We start from the raw sequence: 21,025 nt of genomic DNA on the forward strand, positions 1-21,025 counted from the left end.
AAGGAACAGATAGAAAAAAAAATAGAGGGATTATTTTTTAAAAAGTGGGTAGCTACGAATTTTCATTTGGTAGTTTAAAAATGAAATGTTGTATTTTAAATTTTAAATTTTAGTAATTTTATACAGATTTTATAAAACAACTTAACCTTTGTACTAATAAATATTTGTACAGAGTACAAATTAACTATTACATTATCATTCATAGAACAATTCAGAATGTTACCCAACCACTTATTTATTAATTTAATTTTTTTTAAATTTAATAAGCAATGATAGCTCTCTGAAAAATTCAAATTACCAGACTAAAAGATAAATAAAATTTTTGGAGAAAAAAAGCATCATAACATAATTTTAACAAAAGCCATTTGGCCATATTGGGTCATAAAAAGTTCAATTTTTACTTAAGGTTAGCTACCTGCATTTTTTCTATACTTTATCTACTTTGGACTTAATTAGCTATTTCATTCTAGTTATAGTTTTCAAATCTAACTACTGCACCATCCCGTAACTGGTTTTTTAGGCCTAGTTGGAAAATAGGTCTGGAATAATATTTTCTTATGTTTCCCATCCCTTATACCTGACTACAATGGAAAACCATATTGGTCCAATGGTAAGCGATTTCACATGGTAAAACAAACAGACACACAGATATTCTTTAACTTTTATTAAAGAAAAAACGAGGCTCTATTGTAGTATTGTACTGTTTATAAATTAACTCTATTTTTAAATTTAATGGATACATGATAAAAAGGCAATGAAGTTTTATAATAACAATCAATTTTTTGATGGTTTTGAATATAGGCTCAATTCACGTCATAACATAGTCAAGATATGACGTCATTGGACCAATTATTGTTGCACTCACTAGTACCGTAAGTTTTATAACCACGTTTTCGTATTCATTGTATTAAAAAATTTGGGTACTTTCTTTAAAATTAATGTAATTGTTCACAACTAATATCATTGGGGTTATACATTATTTTTTTTGTCCATTGTCTTATCCCTTAGGATACCTGATATTTCGTGATGTTTTGTGTCATTATTTTCTAAATGTCACAAGTTAAAAACAAACTTTGAAAATTGAAATACTCAGGATTTTATGGATAGGACATCAGACAAATATTTAAACATTCAATTATTCAAGTATTGAAGCTTCAAAATATTGTATCAAATAGAAATAAAATTTTATTCATTAACTCTATTAGTTGCGCCTCTTGCATCTAGGGACTCAAAGAAGTAATAACGGGGCAGAAAAATACCTTAAAGCCATCCCAAGGCTTAAATCTAAAAAAATATATACTAAAACCATCCCGGGATCTATGTGAATCTTCCCTCGACGGGAGAACGCAATCAGTTATGTAATTACAGAAATCTTAAGCTTCAGACAAAAAATAATATTTTTACTCTTTATGTCTCGATTTATTATTATTTGAACGAAATTTAGGCCGACATATATTTCAAGTTCTTGACAAATAGTCTACAGAAACCTATATAAATCATATTAACCAAGTAATATGTATGAAGACTATTTTAACTTTTATGATTTTTAAGTTTTCATAATTTCAGAAAAAAACAATGGTTGACTAAAGAGTAGTGTTCCAATTTCAAACTTTTGAAAATGAAACGGGTTTTTGAAAAAATCTGCATGTTATAAAAATGGTGAAAATGAGCCGGTTGTTTGAAAAGATTCGCAACTCTCCCCTAAATTCACCTAAACATTCAAGTAAGTCATTTATTTAAAGCCATTTTGGTCGTTTTCCCTTAAAGTGAATGAGATAGTTTTTTATTTATTACTTTAGTTTAAACAAGGATAAGTTAAATTGGGTACAGGGAATCCCCGTAGGGTTAATGCACCACAAAACGGAATGGGGGTTTAAGTGCAAGACAGTCACTTTAAATTTTCCAAACAAATATATGTCCGTTTGTATGTTATACCTTTAGTGGAGAGAGAAGGATAGAGAATAAGAAATAAAGGGAACGTAAGAGAAAAAAATAGAGAGAGGAAAAAATAGTAAGAATACAAAAATATTAGAAGGTAAAAAGGGAAACAGAAAAAAAGACAAAGGGGTAGAAAGAGAATAAAGGACATACCATAATTAGAAAGTAGCTGCGCTACTGCAAAGCAATATTGATAAGAAAAATGGTAGTTAGGGGAAATAAGGTTTAAGGAACACATTATTCGTGATTTGTTTTTACTGAAAAATGCAATTACTTTTGCTATTACTTGGAAGAAAAACACATTTCTTTTGACATTTAGTATCATGGTATTTTCCCATCAAAGTAAAGTTAGACCATTACACCCCAAATATTTTTTTGGAAATGTATTAGATTTTACCCTTATGTTAGGGTGCTTCGCTCAAAGGTTTTAAGTCCTTGGTTTTAACAAATAAAGTAAACTTTTAAAAATTCCCACCCAAAATTTTGTTAATTACCCCCCCAATGACAATTTTCTTCTTATTTTTTGTGGTTGGGGGGGGGGGGGGGGGGCTAGGGGGGCAGCCAGACAAATAATAGAGAACTTGTAGAGTATCTTATTTACTTATTATATTGTTGTTATTCCCGTTTTGAAGGATTATACCAGTATTGTGTGCTTTTAAAATCTGTGGAAAAAAAACAAAAAAAGCAGAATAGGGCTTACAAAATGACATTCTATTCACTATTGACAGACCTAAAACTAATACTTTTCTTATTTTTTCATGGAATACAATTGTTAAGATATTATAAACAGGAATTGAAAATTAAGAAATTTTATCATTTGGGATAGAACGATAGAAAGAAAGTAAAGAAATATGATTTAAGTTTATCTAATTTTGTAAATAATATACAATTTTATATACACTTTTAAGTAAGCCAAGCATTTGATCATTGCGTTATTCAATTCCTGTCGTTGAAAAGGGAGGGAGGGAATATTGAACTGTAAATTACACTGGTACCCAAAGTTTATAACCGCAATGTCTTATTCGTTGGCGCTTAAACGTTGGTTACTTTTATTGAATTTTTGTTTGGTTGGTTTCGAATTTGGTAATGTTCTAACTTTTTAAACAATAATTTTAATCTTCAGAAGGGGATATATATTAATTTAACATCCATTGACTTATCTCTTTAGATCCTTCCATTTCTTTGACAATTATAAGCTCATATTTTTAGTAGCGAAGCTACTCTATAATTCGCTTTGTCCGTCCGTCCGTCCGTCCGTCCGTCCGTCAGTCCGTCAGTCCGTAACGCTATGGGGGAAATGGGATTTACTCAGCTCCTATAAAAGATAGAATGCTGAAATTTTTTGACAACATTCCCTTCATTAAGGAGCACAATTAACTATAAAACATCAATGGCGGTCGGACGGCTTTTTAGCAGGTTTTAGGCTATTTTTTTATTTTCCACATTTTTTCTCATATCTTTGGTGTTTATGGTCCGATTTTCAAAATTTTTTCAGTTAGATATATCAAAATTAAATTTTCCGTCGTTTTGAGAACCATCAATGACGGTCAGACTGCCTATTTGCAGGTTTTTGGCTATTTTTATATTTTTTACATTTTCCCCCATATCTTTGGTGTTTATGGTCCGATTTTCAAATTTTTTTCAGTTATAGATATCAAAATTAAATTTCCCATCGTTTGAAGAAAACAACAATGACGGTCAGACTGCCTTTTTGCAGGTTTTTAGCTATTTTTATATTTTCTACATATTCCCCCATATCTTTGGTGTTTATGGACTGATTTTCAAAATTTTTTCAGTTAAAGATATCAAAATTAAATTTCTGGTCATTTGAAAAAATCAACAATGACGGTCAGACTGCCTTTTTGCAGGTTTTTGGCTATTTTTATATTTTTTACATTTTCCCCCATATCTTTGGTGTTTATTAATCGATTTTCAAAATTTTTTCAGTTAAAGATATCAAAATTAAATTTCCCGTCGTTTGAAGAAAATAACAATGACCGTCAGTCCCATCCACGAAATTTTGTTCTTCGCTACTTATGGATGTTGTCATCCTTGTTTCCTCTTTAATTGGATTTTTCCATTTTTTTTAATTAGCATTTTATTATTTCTATGTCTCTTCATGCTATTTGACTAAATATTGAAAAAATAAGATTTATAAAAAAGAATAAAAAACAATAAAAATAATATTATTTTCATGGAAAAAGACAATTGAATTGAATAAAACAAAAAATAGGTCAACAGACGGTTTAAAGCAGGGATAAGGTATTATGACTCTTAAATTTTTTTCATAATATTTTATTTTTTTATTATTCTCGATTTTATGAGGACATATAAGAGGAGGATAGGAGAAACATGCCCCCCCCCCCCTTTTTAAAAGAAAATGCATAGATTTCCATCCAAAATTTTTTAAAAATATAAAAATTTAAATGGGGGTATATCCCCCTTCCATAATATCTTTGAAACTTACCCAAAAATTTTATAAGTTTCATTTTTTTAAATATTTGTTTGGAGGGTTGTAAAATCCTTTTCCACTTTCAAACGTTTTAACAAATAATTTTAATCCGTTGAAGGGATAATTTTGTTTCTGATCATCGGAGATGTACAATAGTTTATCATCCATTGTCTTATTAAAATCCCTGCATAAAGCAGACATTGTAAAAATGAATTGCAATATCCTCATTTTTGAAACCAGTTAAACTTCGTAACGTTAAGTTGACAATCATTTTTAATATATTTATGTAGACAATGAGCCATTTTCAAAAGTTTTTATATGCAGTTTGGTCGGTAATTTGTCATCCTAGGACGTCCAAGGGGGGGGGGGGGTAAAGGGGTGATTACCCCCCCCCTTCCAATACAAATTACCCTCACCTTTAAAAAAATTTACCACCCCCCCCCAAATAAAAAAAGCTTTGACGCCCCTGATATCATCCATGATTACTTTTATTTAACGTTTTATTGTCGATGCTTTGATTTTACAAAAAAAATATGTTGTTGATATATCAGTCATGACCATTAGTATTTAGTGATGAAAAGTCGAAAGAATTAAAGTCATTAATATACTTAGAATAATGACATGTCGATAGTATGTCAGTCATGTTGTTTACAATTACGACGTTTGGATCTGGTAAGAAAACAAAGTAGCGGGGTTCGTCTTATTTTCACAGTAGTTTTTGATTGGTAATGTAAATGTTAATGGTTAGAAATAGGAGAAAAGTTTTCTTGCAATTTAATGTCTGATGACGATATAACAACAGTATAACAGTTCAACAGGGAGAGGAGATTGTTAACTTCCATTTCTAGGATTAAACAAGGATGACAACATCCAAAAACGCGAAGCTTAACAAATCAGACAATTAAACAATGTAAATGGCAAGCTTTTGTATTAAACAAATAATTTATGATATTAAGTCATTTTGCAAATAAGCAATTACTTCCCTAGCACCTGGGGCTCTTTATTCGAAGGGCAGACAGGGGCTATAAAAATCTGAAAATAAAATAGCCTAAACAATCACCTATATTAGAGAACCCAATCAGTTTAGTAGTTATTGAGATCTTAAGCTTCAAACAAAAAAAACTTACTACTTTATATAATTTGATGAATAGTAAGATGCTTGATGTGGATGATCTTACATGTCATAACGTACTTTCTTGTAATGATTATAGAGTTGCTACACTTTCAAGATACTTCCTAATTAATGCATAGTTTGAAATCGGAAGAGCGATTCTAACATGTCTAAGTTATTATGCAGGAAGCGATTACACACCAGAAGAAAAAAAACTATTATTCCTCTTACAATTTTATATTAAATGTTATATATGTTATTTTGACTGGCAGAGAGATTGTGGGCAAAATATACTTTGAATTCAGTTTAATATACAAATTATATAAGATGAATTATATAAAAGCTTCACTCCTCAAACAAAAAAAAACTTGGTGAACAAAATAAAAGTTTAAAAAGTACAAAATAATTTCTATTGTGTGCAAAAACTTAATTTTTTACTAGGAAGGGGACAGGTATAGTTAAATTAATTTACAGCACAACCCCCCCCCCCCTTTCTAAGTGTATAATTATATTCTCTCAGGGATTTAAAGGGATAAGACAATGGCCCATAAATTGATGCACATCCCCAATAATGATACACAAAATTACCCCTTCTGTAGATCACAATTAAGGGTTTAAACGTTTGAACACTCAACTTAACGAATAAATCAATCTAAATTCACTAAAGTCCAAAAAGTTTTTAAGTCAACGAATAAAACAACATTATTATAAAACTTTAGGGACTTGTGTAATAAACAGCCCATTGTCTCCTCTCCCTCTGATGACCTACAAAAGACAGAATTTATAATTTTTTTTCGTGTCTTAGCTAAATTATAAATAGATTTTTTTGTGTGATGGATTACTTTAATCCAGTAGACCGAACATGTACGTAAGTTTTAAGAGTACAATGCCCAAAAAAATTACTTTAGAAAGTTTTAAAAGAACTAGTTTTTAAAAATCTTTTTATTTTATAGTTATACATTTTAATACCGTAAAAAATGATGAGCCCCTTAATAAGTCTATGATTAGATTTATTAATATTTATTTTTTAGGGGGGAAGGGAGGGTTAATATACTTGCGTTATCAGGAATGATTCTTAAGTATTTGCTAAGGACACTTGAGCATCTTAGTTTACAAAGAAGAGACGATTTAATTTTAATCCCTTTTAGGTTTTAGAAATTTGAGTAAATAAACCTTTTTTAAGAGCAAATATTTTCTACATTTCTACATTAGTAAATCTAAAAATATAGGAAATAATAGATTTTATCGCATCGTATTATAGACAGTTATCCTCGGATAGGTAAATGAATACTTAAGATTGATTCTTAATTAAATTTTATTATATCTATTTCATTATTCGTGGTTATTTATCGGCTTAGAAGTACTATACTAATAGATAAAAAAATAATTTATTAAATTTACTTTTTATTTTTTTTATATAATAGTAGTAGTGTTAATAAAGTTGCTACGCCTTCAAAAGCATTTCTTATTGTTACCGAAAAATTCATTCAAAGTTTCGAATTATATATGGTGAATCTAACAGGCCTAAATATTTGGTCATTTCTTTTAGTTACGGACGTACGGTCGGACTAATTTTATATAACTTAGTCGTTGAAAAAAAAGAAAAGAAGTAAATTTATTTCTTCTAGTTAGTGTAATTGTATTTGGACTGGTGCGCACTAACTTCTGCACATTGTTATATCCATAATGTTTCCTTATCCTATTATATAATGTAGTAATGTTTTTTGTCTGAAGCTTAAGGTTGCAATAACTCTTGAACCGATTAAGTTCTCCATCAAGGGAAGCTTCACATAGGTCCCGGATGGCTTTGACTATTTTATTTTTAGGTTTAAGGCTATTTTTCTGTCCCCTCCTAAACCCTACATGCAGAGCTCCTACATGTTAGGGGCACAGTCACTAGTTAAATATATAAAGTAACACGATGCTTCTCTGTATGTCTGTGGGAGTGCCAGTCTGCAGCTCAATGTCTCAGTAACTGCCGGAACGATTTAATAATTGTTAATTTATATGTTCGGTTTACTGATAAAGTGTTGAATAATGAAACTCACAAGGCTTGGAGGGAGGGAATATTGGACTTAAAAATACACTTATACTCAAAGTTGTATAACCACTATAACTTATTGTTTGGCTTCAAAATTTTTGGTACTTGTGATTGGTTGGTTAGAATTAGAAGTGTCCAAACTTTTCAATCAATATTTTAAAATTATGCAAGGAGTAATTATGTCTATCATCATTGGGGATGTATATCAATTTATCGTCCATTGTATTATCACTTTAGGTCCCTCCAGATCTTTTTTCAGTATTCCAATACAAGATCTAAATAATTTTTGACCAACGTTTTAAAGAAAACTAACCATTTGACTGCACTGCCCTTGTCTAAAGGTCCCAACTGTACATAATGATTAATAACATCTTATGGTCAAAGTTATTACCCCTACTTTTACGATTAATGCCAGTAGCTAACCATAGCAATTATAGGAATGTTTTTTTTAATATATCATATTTGTTTATTTTAACTACATATAATGGTTGGTTTGTGCTGTAGTAATAATCTGCGGTTCTGGTGGTTTAAGAATGTGATATATTTTGTGGAATTGAGGGCACACCCCTGTGGGCCACATCTAAAGATTTTCCTAATTCAACAACACAACTTTACTATCTCCCAAGTGGATTAAAAAAAAGTAAAATTCCTATGTTAATAATCACAAAAAAAGGAACAATAATATATCGTACATTTAAAAGCCTTTTATTATATTATTAGTTTATGAATTCTGAATTCTACCTTTGGTAGCTGATAAATTTTCTAGGAATTTTCTGAATTGTATATTTCTTAATTTGTATGTAACTCCCAAGGGGGGGGGATGGGTTTGTTTACCCCCCCCCCCAAAAAAAAAAATGTAAACCCATTATTCCACCCCCTCAAAATTAAAAAAAAAATCCTGAAGACTATCTCCCTCATATCTCTAGGAAGGTTGAAGATACCCCCCCCCCCAAAAAAAAAAAATCAATCGAATCCTTCCCGAGACCTATAAGTAGCTTCACTGAAAATGATAGTCCTGCGGTTTTTAGTCTTTTGATCTTTTGTACAGACACACAGAAAGACACTCATCCTGTTACTTGCTGAAAATTTTACTAATTTTTTGTTTATTTCAGAACTGGAGGAAAAAGTAAAAGCTGGCGACAGCAACTATGAAAATCTTGGTCCTGAGTTGCTCAGCAAAGGTAATTTTTAGTAACTCAGCTACTTTATGATTAGGGTATGTCTGTACTTTTATCCAAGTACTTGTAGCTGTGATCCTAGCATCTGATAGAGCAAAAAAGCCTATTACCATACCAAAACTTTTGTATAAAAGTAAAAGAGCCTTCAACCATCTCGGGACACGTGTGAAGCTTACCTAAACTAAACAGCTGATATATTTTTTTATTTCTTGCAAAAAAAATGCATAAATTTACTGTTCTTTTTTTGTGAGATTGTTATTGCATCGCTATTTATGGACAAAAGTTTTCTTGTTCCTCTAAAAATATATTTTTTGTTAATAATAATATTTTTGGATGTATATGCTTGTATGTAAAAGAAATCTTGAGAAGGACAAGAGAAGTACTTATAACTATATTTAACACTTATGGATGGAATATTTTGTATAGCACAAACACTATATATCTTGGTAAAACAAGGATGACAACATCCATAAAAAGCGAAGCTCTCAAACGGTAGGACTAAAGAACATTAACTCTTGTAGAGTGTCAGAACTAAATGAGCAGAATATAAATGTATTTTTTCAAAACAAAATTGTAAGTAAATTAGTTACAAACCTGTTTATTATAGGATACTATACTGAAAGGACATACTTACATTTTTAGGACTTGATTTTAAAGATGTTTCGCTTATAATATTGTACTTTGTTATCCTAGAAATCAGTATTCAATAAATCAGATGTATAAGAAAATTGTAAAATTATTTTGTTAAAATATCAACATGATCTAAACGGAAGGACATTCTGGTAACGATTATAGAGTTGCCATGCTTTCTAAATAGTACCTAACTGTTATAGGAATCATCATGTAAAGTTTGCAATCGATAGAAAAATTCTAAAATGTCGAAGAGCTTATCGTTACGGACGGACGGACCAACCCTATTTATAGAAAAGCTTCGCTTTAAAAATAAATAAGGGATAGACATATTACAAAGGCCAACCTGTAAAATAGCCTAAAACTTTTCCAACCCTTATGTAACACTTGAATGACATGGTTCTCCTTTACAATAAAGCTTCGTATAGGTCCAAGAAATATTTATAACCTTTTTTTGTTAAGGGTACCTCCTCCTTTCTTAGATAAATTGCAGCCGGGAAAAAAAAACAACCCTTTCCTCAAGAAGCCCAAAATTTAATTTTAAAGTTTTATTACAATTTGTCAAATTTGACGACATGACAAATTACAAACACTCTCTAAAAGGAAGTCTGGAATAAGGATTTTTCATTTAGCTAATCTAACCCACAATATATCAAATAAAAATATTCAAAATGTAATATCTAACAAAATATGAAATCAGTAGCGTATTAGTATGATAGTATTTATGCATTATGATCTATTAGTCAGATAGATTTTTTAAGTGGTGGAACGCCATGAGGTTTTACCAACCCCTTAATTTTCCCCCCATTTAGCACGCATCTGTATGAAATCGATGGAAATGTCCGGTGGATTAGAACCAGTTCTCAGCCATACTGAAAAATTATGTATAGCATCTTATTATATCGAGTTTTCTACGATTATAAAAGTGTGAAATCGTAAGATTAAAACGAGTTTTTTTCAAAGTCCGTTCCTTCGGCATCTCGGGGCAAAAAGATGGGTTTAACCGTATAATTGTACATATTATGTGCCGCGGAAAGCTGTTTATAATATGATGCGATAAATAACTATTTCTTATCTTTATCTCTGTTCTTTAGAGGACAACTTAATCTTTAAGTTTAGTAAAGTTAAACCACTTGGACTAAAAACTAAGAGAAGAGGGAAAATAACAGGGCTTGGCAGCCGCGTTATTGAACTGAATGGGTTTAAACACTTTCTGACATTCGTTGGCTTAAAAACAATTGGTGTCTATATGAACCTAGCTGTAAGTGGTCTAAACAAAGTAACAAAATCAAAGCTTGTTATACAATAATTTAAATCTAAATAATGAGTATTTTGATATCATGATGGCGGGTTACATTGATTTATAGACTATCGGCCTATACCTTAAGAGATATCTGAGAATGTTAGATAATAATGTAAAGATAAGGGCAAATTACTTGCGGATTGAATCTATAGCTGTTATGTTTAGCGGCTTTTAAACTGCTACGAATGCGGCTGCCGAGCTCAAGGGAATACTTTTTAAAACTTTTCCAAAAGTAAAAGATAGGTTAAAAACAAAATTTTAAGATTTTAATTATCAACTTCGACGTTATTTGGTTGACAGTTATTTCAACATATTTATCATTCTTGGTTTTCTACCAGTTTCTTTGAATTAGCGGACAGTTTACAAAAAAAACAGCTTTTTATATTACACTATCCTGAAAATACTTGAAAAATGCAGACTGAAAAATTGGAGAAAAAATATTCACTTCTGTCTTTCATAGGAAGCTTTCAATATTTTTCTCATAGAAATCTCAGTAATTAAAACAAAATCTTTAGAACATTTTTGTTTTGCTCATATTTGGTTAGGTTAATTAAGCATTTAGAGATCCCTGCAGGGTAATCTTACCGCAGGGGCTAGAAATGGTTAATTATTGATTAATTATTGTTAGTTAGACTCTACCAAAGTGTTTAATGAAAACTTCAGACTTGAATTTAAAGGGAAGTTAGAGTAAGTGCCATCTTAATAAAATAAACAAATCAAAGGAACTCAGTATAGTTATTTATCGCATCGTATATATTATAGACAGCTTTCCGCGGATATTAGATGGAAAAATTTTAAGATTTTAATTTACTATGCGTAGAAAATTGTCTGTAATACCATGCTATATATAATTTTTCAGTATAACTGAGAACCAGTTCTAATCCAGCGGATATTAAACGGTTTGGAAGCCATAATGTAAATAGTTACAGCACTAGGAATTTTTAAAAATGGCGTTGTTACTGACGCTACCGCCGAAGACCGCCATTTTCTAAAATATTTGTTGCAAACATAAGTAAATTATTTCACTAAAACTAAGATGATTGTAAATAATTCCTATTAGTTCATTATTGGCGAGAAACGAAAAAAAAAACTTAATAATTGTAGCTGCGTCACTACTAATGCAAGTTGGTTAATACAAAATACTATTTTGTAAACTTAATATTTCTAGAGGGGGGGGGGGCTATAAGAACTACTAATCTTTAAGAGGGATAATACTAAATATTATTTTTCTTGAAACTATTGTGTAAACTTAATAATTCGGGGGGGAGGGGGGGGGGGGTGCTATAAGTACTACTAACCTTTAAGAGGGATAATACTAAATATTTTTCCTTAAAAGTATTGTGTAAACTTAATAATTCGAGGGGGGGGGGGTTGTAATGACCACTAATCTGTAAAAGGGATAATACTAAATATTTTTTCTTGAAACTATTGTGTAAACTTAATAATTCTAAGGGGGGGGGGGGGCTATAAGAACTACTAATCTTTGGAGGGATAATACTCAATATTTTTTCTTGAAACTATTGTGTAATTCGGGGGGGGGGGTGTAAGGACAAATAATCTTTAAGAGGGATAATACTAAATATTTTTTCTTGAAACTATTGTGTAAACATGATCATTCTATATAGGGGGGGCTGTAAGTACCACTATTGTTTAAGTGGGATAATACTCAATATTTTTTCTTGAAACTATTGTGTAATTCGGGGGGGGGGGGGGTGTAAGGACAAATAATTTTTAAGAGGGATAATACTAAATATTTTTTCTTGAAACTATTGTGTAAACTTAATGATTCGGGAGGGGGGGGGGGGGGGTAGATATACCACACTTTTCTGGGATCTTGCCAAGTCAAGTATCAACTGTTGGGAATATCAAAGGATGACTCCATGCAAAATTTGAGCCGGATCCGGCCAAAACCGGCCGTGAATTTTATAAAAAACCGGTTTTTTCCGGTTTTTAGGGGGTATCTGTAAATCGATTGCAAAACTGGTTGGAGGTACAAAAAATTTTACTTCACATGAAATTCAGCCAATGCAATTGCCTACAAAAATGTACTTCATCATTAACTTGATTTGACAACTCTTTCCCCTCCTAAATGTCCATTAAAACCTCAGAAACGGCAAAAATCGCCAAAAATCACGCCTTCGGCGGCGAAAAACGGCTAAACGGTCAGCCTGAGGCGAATCAAACATAAGTAAAGAAATGTCCGCCTCTAAAAGTTGTTCAACATCAATGAGATGCTTGAAGTCTCTAAAACGACTCCTTCCCCTCCTTTAAGGGGAAAAACTGAAAAAACGTGATTTTCAAAAGTATGCCCACTTCGTGGGTGTGGGGGGCACTGAACCTGTCACCCCAGGGTCACCAAATATAAAGTCTAGGCGGCCCACAATGCTGAATTTTCACCAAGTGAAAGTCTTGTGTCATTATCTCTTATGAGAAAAAAGTTATTAATTAATTAAAATTTCAAATTTTGATTTTTTGATGGATTTCTTTGATGAAATGACAGTCTGGTCAACTTTTAGGCCATTTTTTGCGGTTTTTGGCCCGCCACGCCCAAACGGTTTTAGATAATCTCACGGGACCTTTTGCCCAACCTAAGTCTGGTTATTTGTGAGGTATAAGAAAAAAAAAATTCCGGATTGGATGAAGCACGACGTCGCTGCGCGCCGTCAAAAATCGCTGGTAGTCTCATTTTGCCCCCTCTATCACTCACCTCGTGCCATTTTTCTGTGTAAAGATTATAATTATAATCTTTTGCGTAAGTCTGATTTTTTTTCCTAGACCTCACAAATAACCAGACTTAGGTTGGGCAAAAGGTCCTGTAAGATTATCTCAAACCGTTTGGGCGTGACGGCCTAAAAACCGCAAAAAATGGCCTAAAAATTGACTGGCCTGTCATTTCATCAAAGAAATCCATCAAAAAATCACAATTTGAAATTTTAATTAATTAATAACTTTTTTCTCAAAAGAGATAATGACACAAGACTTTCACTTGGTGAAAATTCAGCATTGTGGGCTGCCTAGACTTTATATTTGGTGACCCTGGGGTGACAGGTTCAGTGCCCCCCACACCCACGAAGTGGGCATACTATTGAAAATCACGTTTTTTCATTTTTTCCCCTTAAAGGAGGGGAAGGAGTCGTTTTAGAGACTTCAAGCAAATCTTTAATGTTGAACAACTTTTTGAGGCGGACATTTCTTTATTTATGTTTCATTCGCCTCCGGCTGACCGTTTAGCCGTTATTCGCCGCCGAAGGCGTGATTTTTGGCGATTTTTGCCGTTTCCGAGATTTTAATGGACATTTAGGAGGGGAAAGAGTTGATGATGAAGTACATTTTTGTAGGCAATTACATTGGCTAAATTTCATGTGAAGTAAAATTTTTTGTACCTCCAACCGGTTTTGCTCCAGATGAATCGATTTACAGATACCCCCTAAAAACCGGAAAAAACCGGTTTTTTATAAAATTCACGGCCGGTTTTGGCCGGATCCAGCCCAAATTTTGCATGGAGTCATTCTTTGATATTCCCAACAGTTGATACTTGACTTGGCAAGATCCCAGAAAAGTGTGGTATATCTAGGGGGGGGGGGGGGTGTAAGGACCACTAATCTGTAAAAGGGATAATACTAAATATTTTTTCTTAAAAGTATTGTGTAAACTTAATAATTCGGGAGGGGGGGGGGGGGGGTGTAAGGACCACTGATCTGTAAAAGGGATAATACTAAATATTTTTCCTTGAAACTATTGTGTAAACTTAATAATTCTAGAGGAGGGGGGGGGGGGCTATAAGGACCACTAATCTTTAAGAGGAATGATACTAAATATTTTTTCTTGAAACTATTGTGTAAACTTAATATTTTTAGAGGAGGGGGGGGGGACTATAAGGACCACTAATGTTTAAGTGGGATAATACTAAATACTATTGTGTAAACTTAATATTTCTAGGGGGGGGGGGGGGGCTATAAGAACTACTAATCTTTAATCTTTAAGAGGGATAATACTAAATATTTTTTTTCTAAAAACTATTGTGTAAACTTAATAATTCGGGGGGGGGGGGTGTAAGAACTACTAATCTTTAAGAGGGATAATACTAAATATTTTTTTCTAGAAACTATTGTGTAAACTTAATGATTCTTGTAATGTTAAGGGTAAAAGAATAAGTAAAAAATTAATAGTATAAAGTTATAAGTCTAACATTGCACTAGTGAAAAATATCCTTATAAATAATAAAGTGACTAGATGTTTGTCTGTTTGTACAAAAGGATCTCGCTAACCGCTAAACCGATATGGTTCTCCTTTACAGGGTAGCTTCTCATAGAGAAGATTTATAACTATTTTGTGGTTTATCATATGGATTCCATAAGATTTTTTATTTATGTATTTAAAATAATCTTTATTTAACTTATCTTTTTTCCTTGTAGGGAAATGTATTGTTTAGTTCTGCTAAACTAAATTCAATCATAACCTAAGAAATATACTTTCTTTTATTTCTTTTATTGAGAAAATTTTCCTTCTAGATAATTTATCAGGGCTCGACAGCCGCAGATTTACATTTTGCATATTTAGAATTACGAAGACTACTGCTAATAAGTATGCAGTTGAACACAGATGTAAGTTTAAAACATGAACGTTAATTTAAATACATCCCCAATTATGGTAAATGAAATAACCTCTTCTGTAAATTAGAATTGGAGAATTTTATCTTAAGGGAAAGGGTGTGGTTAAAATATCCCAACTTCATGAAAATTTGTGAATTAGATCTTAAATGATAAAAAATGTATTATATTTTGGCTGTTTTGTCTGAATAACTTTCCATAGAAAGGTGACAACCAACTTTACACTGCACTGAGCAGCAATATTTTCACTGTTGAGTAGCAATATTTTAAGAGAGAGAGGGGACAATGGGCTGTTTATTACATTAGTACCTACAGTTTTATAATATACCAATTTCTTATTCGTTGCCTTAACAACTTTGGGGACTTTTGTGAATTTTTATGGGTTGGTTCATTAAGTTGAGTGTTCAAAGTTTATAATTACTAATTGTTATCTACAGAAGGAATAATTTTGTGTATTATCATTAGGGATGTAAATCAATTTATTAGCCATTTTCTTATCCCTTTAGATCTCTAAGTTTTTTTTTTTTACATATTTTTACAATTGAGCATCACTTTTTTTAGATCATTTTACTCAGAAATCTAAAGGGATAAGACAATAGCCGGTAAATTGATGTACATCGCAATAATGACACACAAAATTACCCCTTTTTAAGACTGAAATTAGTGGTTGAGACGTTCAAACACTCAAAATTCAGTAAAAGTCGCCAAAGTTTGAGGACTAGTGTAATAAACAGCCCATTGCTCAATCTCTCTCTGACTATTTTTGTTACATATTTTTTACTTCCAAATATCATAGAATAAGAAAGAAACACATCTTTACAGACTAAACAAATACATAACAGCTTGTAGGTGAGGGAGGGCAAGGTCACAAAAATAGCCTAAAACCTCCCCAAGCCATACACAAAGTACCCTAAGAAAAATTCATATAAAGGAGCAGCCAACCAACTACTTCATATTATAGAATAGTGTTTAATGCTAGCTATTTTTTAGGTGTTACCTTCTACCCCAAATATCTGGGATGTACCGAAGTTTGTGAATATACGGGGGAGAGGGTGACCGCTCAGGCCATCAGGAAAATAATTGCTATGGTAAGTATTATTTATATCTATCTATTTATCTATCTATCTATCTATCTATCTATCTATCTATCTATCTATCTATCTATCTATCTATCTATCTATCTATCTATCTATCTATCTATCTATCTATCTATCTATCTATCTATCTATCTATCTATCTATCTATCTATCTATCTATCTATCTATCTATCTATCTATCTATCTATCTATCTATCTATCTATCTATCTATCTATCTATCTATCTATCTATCTATCTATCTATCTATCTATCTATCTATCTATCTATCTATCTATCTATCTATCTATCTATCTATCTATCTATCTATCTATCTATCTATCTATCTATCTATCTATCTATCTATCTATCTATCTATCTATCTATCTATCTATCTATCTATCTATCTATCTATCTATCTATCTATCTATCTATCTATCTATCTATCTATCTATCTATCTATCTATCTATCTATCTATCTATCTATCTATCTATCTATCTATCTATCTATCTATCTATCTATCTATCTATCTATCTATCTATCTATCTATCTATCTATCTATCTATCTATCTATCTATCTATCTATCTATCTATCTATCTATCTATCTATCTATCTATCTATCTATCTATCTATCTATCTATCTATCTATCTATCTATCTATCTATCTATCTATCTATCTATCTATTCTAGGCTAGAAAGCAAGACATATCTTTGGTTCGCGTGGCTCTGACTATATCATTACGAGGAATTTATACTTACTTATAACATTATTTTAATAACTGCACTATATTCTAGATCTATTCCTTAAAGTGCTAGCAAAGATCGGAAACTGCCCTCCCCCCCCTTATTTTGAAAAAAAATTGAAATAATTTGTTAAGAATTATATTTAAAAAAAAAATAAAAATCTAAAATAATGTTTCTTAAAAATGTTTAAAATGCCAATAAAAGTCAGGGATCTGAAGGGATAAGACAAAGACCAATAAATTGATGTACATCCCAAATGACGATACAATAAATTTATCTCTTCTGTAGATTACATTGAGTGGTTAAAACGTTTGGAAACCCAACTAAAAGAACCAACCAACCAATGAAATTTCTAAATAAATCTCGAAAGTTGCTAAGCAAACGAATAAGAAAACGTTATTATAAAACTTTGGGGACTAGTGTAATAAACAGCCCAATGTCCCATCCTTTCCTGAATAAAAGTACAACTTGTGTGGTAAAGTTTTATAATACAGCTTAAAAGTTGGATAACCAATATTGTGCTTCCTATATTCTGGGGTAAAGAAAATTGTTCAGTGTTAAGAAAAGTTATTAAGCGCAACGTATTATGGACAGCTTTCTGCGGATACTAAAATTAAAAAGATTGTAAGATTAAAACCAGTATTGGTATTAATTTTATTATTTTTATTTTAATATTGTGGAATATTGTCTAAAATGCGATGCTATACATGATTTTTCGGTATAGGTGAGAACCGGTTCCAACGGATATAAATCGATTTCGAAGCCATACTGGAAAATTATTTAATATCTTGACTTTACTCATGTCTAAAAAGTTGAAGTTATCAACTTATTTGGGAAAGTTTGATATTTTTGGTAAAGATCCTTTTTTCAAGGAGAATCCAGTCAAATATCTTTGGCTGTCGATCTGTCGATCATACTCTTCCATTTTCTCTCTTCTTTATGACTAATGGATATCTGCTCTATAACTATCTTCGTCCGTCTTTTCATCCATGATTTGTTTGTGCTTTACTACTTATGGTTGTTGTCATCCTTGATTACTTTCTTAGTTATATCTATCTGTACAGAGAAAACATATCCAATTAATAGTTGGTAATCTCTATGTAACAAAAAAACAGGGGTTTGCAATTTCCAAAAACGTGCAGCTGTAACTTAGGATTAGCATTCTAAACATATATTTTTTAAGTAGCGAAGCTACTCCTTGTCTGTCAGTCAGTCCTTAATGCTATAGTAATTTCTCAGATACTATTAAAGATAGACGAATGATTTATTTTTTCCAATAGATATTTCTATCTTTTGACAAATCATAAAATGATTTTTAAATCTCCTTGTCCGTATTCCCATCCATGATTTTTTTGTTCTTTGCTATTTATGGATGTTGTAATCCTTGTTGCGTCTCTATCAAAAGACTTTTATCGTTTGAATATAAATTTTTATGATCAATTTTGATAAAGTAATTATATTCAATTTAAAGAAAATTTGGTTCTAAAATATTCTACAGAACATCTGTTCCTTCCTCCTAAATTGTTGCAATGTTGTTTAAGCAAAAACGGTGCAAATATAATTGTGCAATTTCTCATATAAACTTTCAGGAAAATCAATGTAAAGGAGGCAAATTAAATCTGGAAATCTATAATACAAAGTAGCTTGATGTCTGTCCGTCTGTCCGTCTGTCTGTCCCTTAAGATCTCGGTAACCACTGAACCGATTGGATTCTACTCTTCAGGGTATATACCTACTGGTCCTGTGGTGGTTTTAGGCTATTTTCTTGGGTGGTGGGACACCCCCAACCCCCCCAAAAAACAAAAAAATCCCCCCCTATTTTTTTTTTTTTTTTTTTTTTTGCAGAAGATTTCCTAGGTCCTTTATTTTTTTTTTGCAGAAGATTTCCTAGGTCCTTTATTTTTTTTGCAGAAGATTTCCTAGGTCCTTTATTTTTTTGCAGAAGATTTCCTGAGTCCTTTTACGAATTTCACCTCAATTTTTTTTTGATCACCTCTTTCTATATCAGTGGGTTGGTCAAATTGGAATAGGAATGTTAAATACAAATTATTTGATATGATTATTTCTTTTTTTATAAAAATATTACCTATTTGAGGGTATGTAGATTTTTTTTTATTTATAAAAAATTTTAAACTAAATTTTTTGGGAGGAGAGATGGTATTTCTTTTCAAGTAATTTCGTTTTGTAGGGTTGAGGTGCTCTTCCCAAAATTAGTTACAAACATTCCATGGATTTATGAGAAGCTAAACTGAGACAGAAAGACATCCTGTTACTTTTATATATGGATACTAGCGGCTGCGCTCCAAGCATCTAAGAGCTCCTTATTCGAATGGGTAAGGAAATTAAGAAAATAGACCAAAACCAAGCTTAGGTATGAATATCAAATAACCTTAAAGCATCCAGGGACTATGGTGAAGCTTTTCTAAAAAGGGAACTAAATCAGTTCAGGAGTTATTGAGATCTTAAGCTTAAGACAAAAAAAACACCTTACTACTTTATAAAACAGTATATTACCTTGATAATACAGTGTACAAAGTTTGAAGAATCAATATTTCTCTGACATTTACATAACATTGTATCTTTTAGTATCACAGCAAATAAACTTCATATCATATAAATTGAATTTAATTAATGTTTAATAAAATTATCATTTTTTTGATACAATAAAGTTTCAGGGATCAAAGGGGATAAGATAATGGCTGTTAAATTGATGAACATCACTAATGATGATACATAAATTACCTTAAAGTTAGTGGTTGAAAGGTTTGAACCCTTAACTTTATAAACCAACCAATCAAAAGTCCCCAAAGTTGTTAAGTTAACAAATAAGAAAATGTTATTATAAAATTTTGGGGACTAGTGTAATAATAAGGTAGATGTCTGGAATATCAAGGGTTTATATCAGCTACTTAATTTGAAGAAAAAAATATTTTTAAGGATTTTGATTTACACTGTTTTTTTTTTTTGGGGGGGGGGGGTTGTCTAAATTGTAATGACGACCTTTTTAGCTTACCCTAAAATTTTTATAACTATTGTTTTGTTTTGTTTTACCTATCAATTTTATTAAAAAACTTCTAAATTCTAATAAATGTGAATATACAAATATCTTGCTATAAAAGTGAAGTTCTATGATCCTTCTTGATCATTTGACTTATAACCTCTGGTTTACATTGACTTCTTTTAAACCCCATTCTTATAATGAGGGTACTTTTACTCTTTCATGCTAATTTAATAACTGCAAAAAAGTTTCCTTATTAGTTATATAATATTTCAATTTAACAATGAACAATTTTACAATTCTCTTATACTGAAAGTAATTTAAAATTTTCCTTTTTGAGTAATTTTAATAGTAAAAAGTTTTATTTCAATTTGAACATTTCTCCCACTAATACATGGATAAGGAATGGTTATCATATTATATTATAAACAGTTTTAAAAAGAAAGAAAAATAAAAAAATATAGAATTAATTCCTGTTCTGTTGGCTACGAGGGGACTGCTTTCAGAAACTTTAGCCCTTCATGTATCAAAAGAATTTAAAACACACTTCTAAAGTGGGTTTAGGTTTTTACCAATCACCAGCAATTCGAGCTAAGAAAAGCCTATTATATAAAATAGTAAGATTTTCTTGTCTGTAGCAAAGGATTTCGCTACCCGGTGAATTAAAACAATTTTCCTTAACAGTATAGCTTCTCCAAGTTCATGGAAAGGTTTTTAATTATTTTGGGGGAGGGTACTACCACCCTCGAACCTAGTAATAGTGTCTAACTTTTTATCTTTGTGACGTAACAAAAATCCATCTCTTAATTAGGGGTTTCCTTTCCCACCTCCCCACTCATCCTTTGATTTTTGTTACGTCACAAAGATAAAAAGTTAGACACTATTCCCACTCTCCAAAAAGAAATCACGCCTATAAAAATGTCTACCCTCCCTCTACCCAGCAT

The 21,025-nt window shown here is 31.4% G+C and overlaps 1 protein-coding gene across 1 annotated transcript in view; it reads left to right on the plus strand.

Annotated features, from left to right (window-relative positions):
- The first annotated feature begins 1,570 nt into the window (after positions 1-1,570).
- LOC145335170 (low density lipoprotein receptor adapter protein 1-A-like) overlaps positions 1,571-21,025 on the plus strand; it is a 49,011-nt gene continuing 29,556 nt past the window's right edge. The window contains exons 1-4 of the mRNA XM_080180900.1: positions 1,571-1,723; positions 8,655-8,723; positions 16,254-16,351; positions 17,030-17,082. Coding sequence (XP_080037026.1) covers positions 1,657-1,723; positions 8,655-8,723; positions 16,254-16,351; positions 17,030-17,082 — 287 coding nt within the window. The 5' untranslated portion in view covers positions 1,571-1,656. The remainder of the gene's footprint in view (positions 1,724-8,654; positions 8,724-16,253; positions 16,352-17,029; positions 17,083-21,025) is intronic.

The sequence above is a fragment of the Acartia tonsa genome, chromosome 13, assembly GCF_053477335.1.
Source record: "Acartia tonsa isolate MP-2025a chromosome 13, ASM5347733v1, whole genome shotgun sequence".
Classification (NCBI taxonomy): Eukaryota; Metazoa; Arthropoda; class Copepoda; order Calanoida; family Acartiidae; genus Acartia; species Acartia tonsa.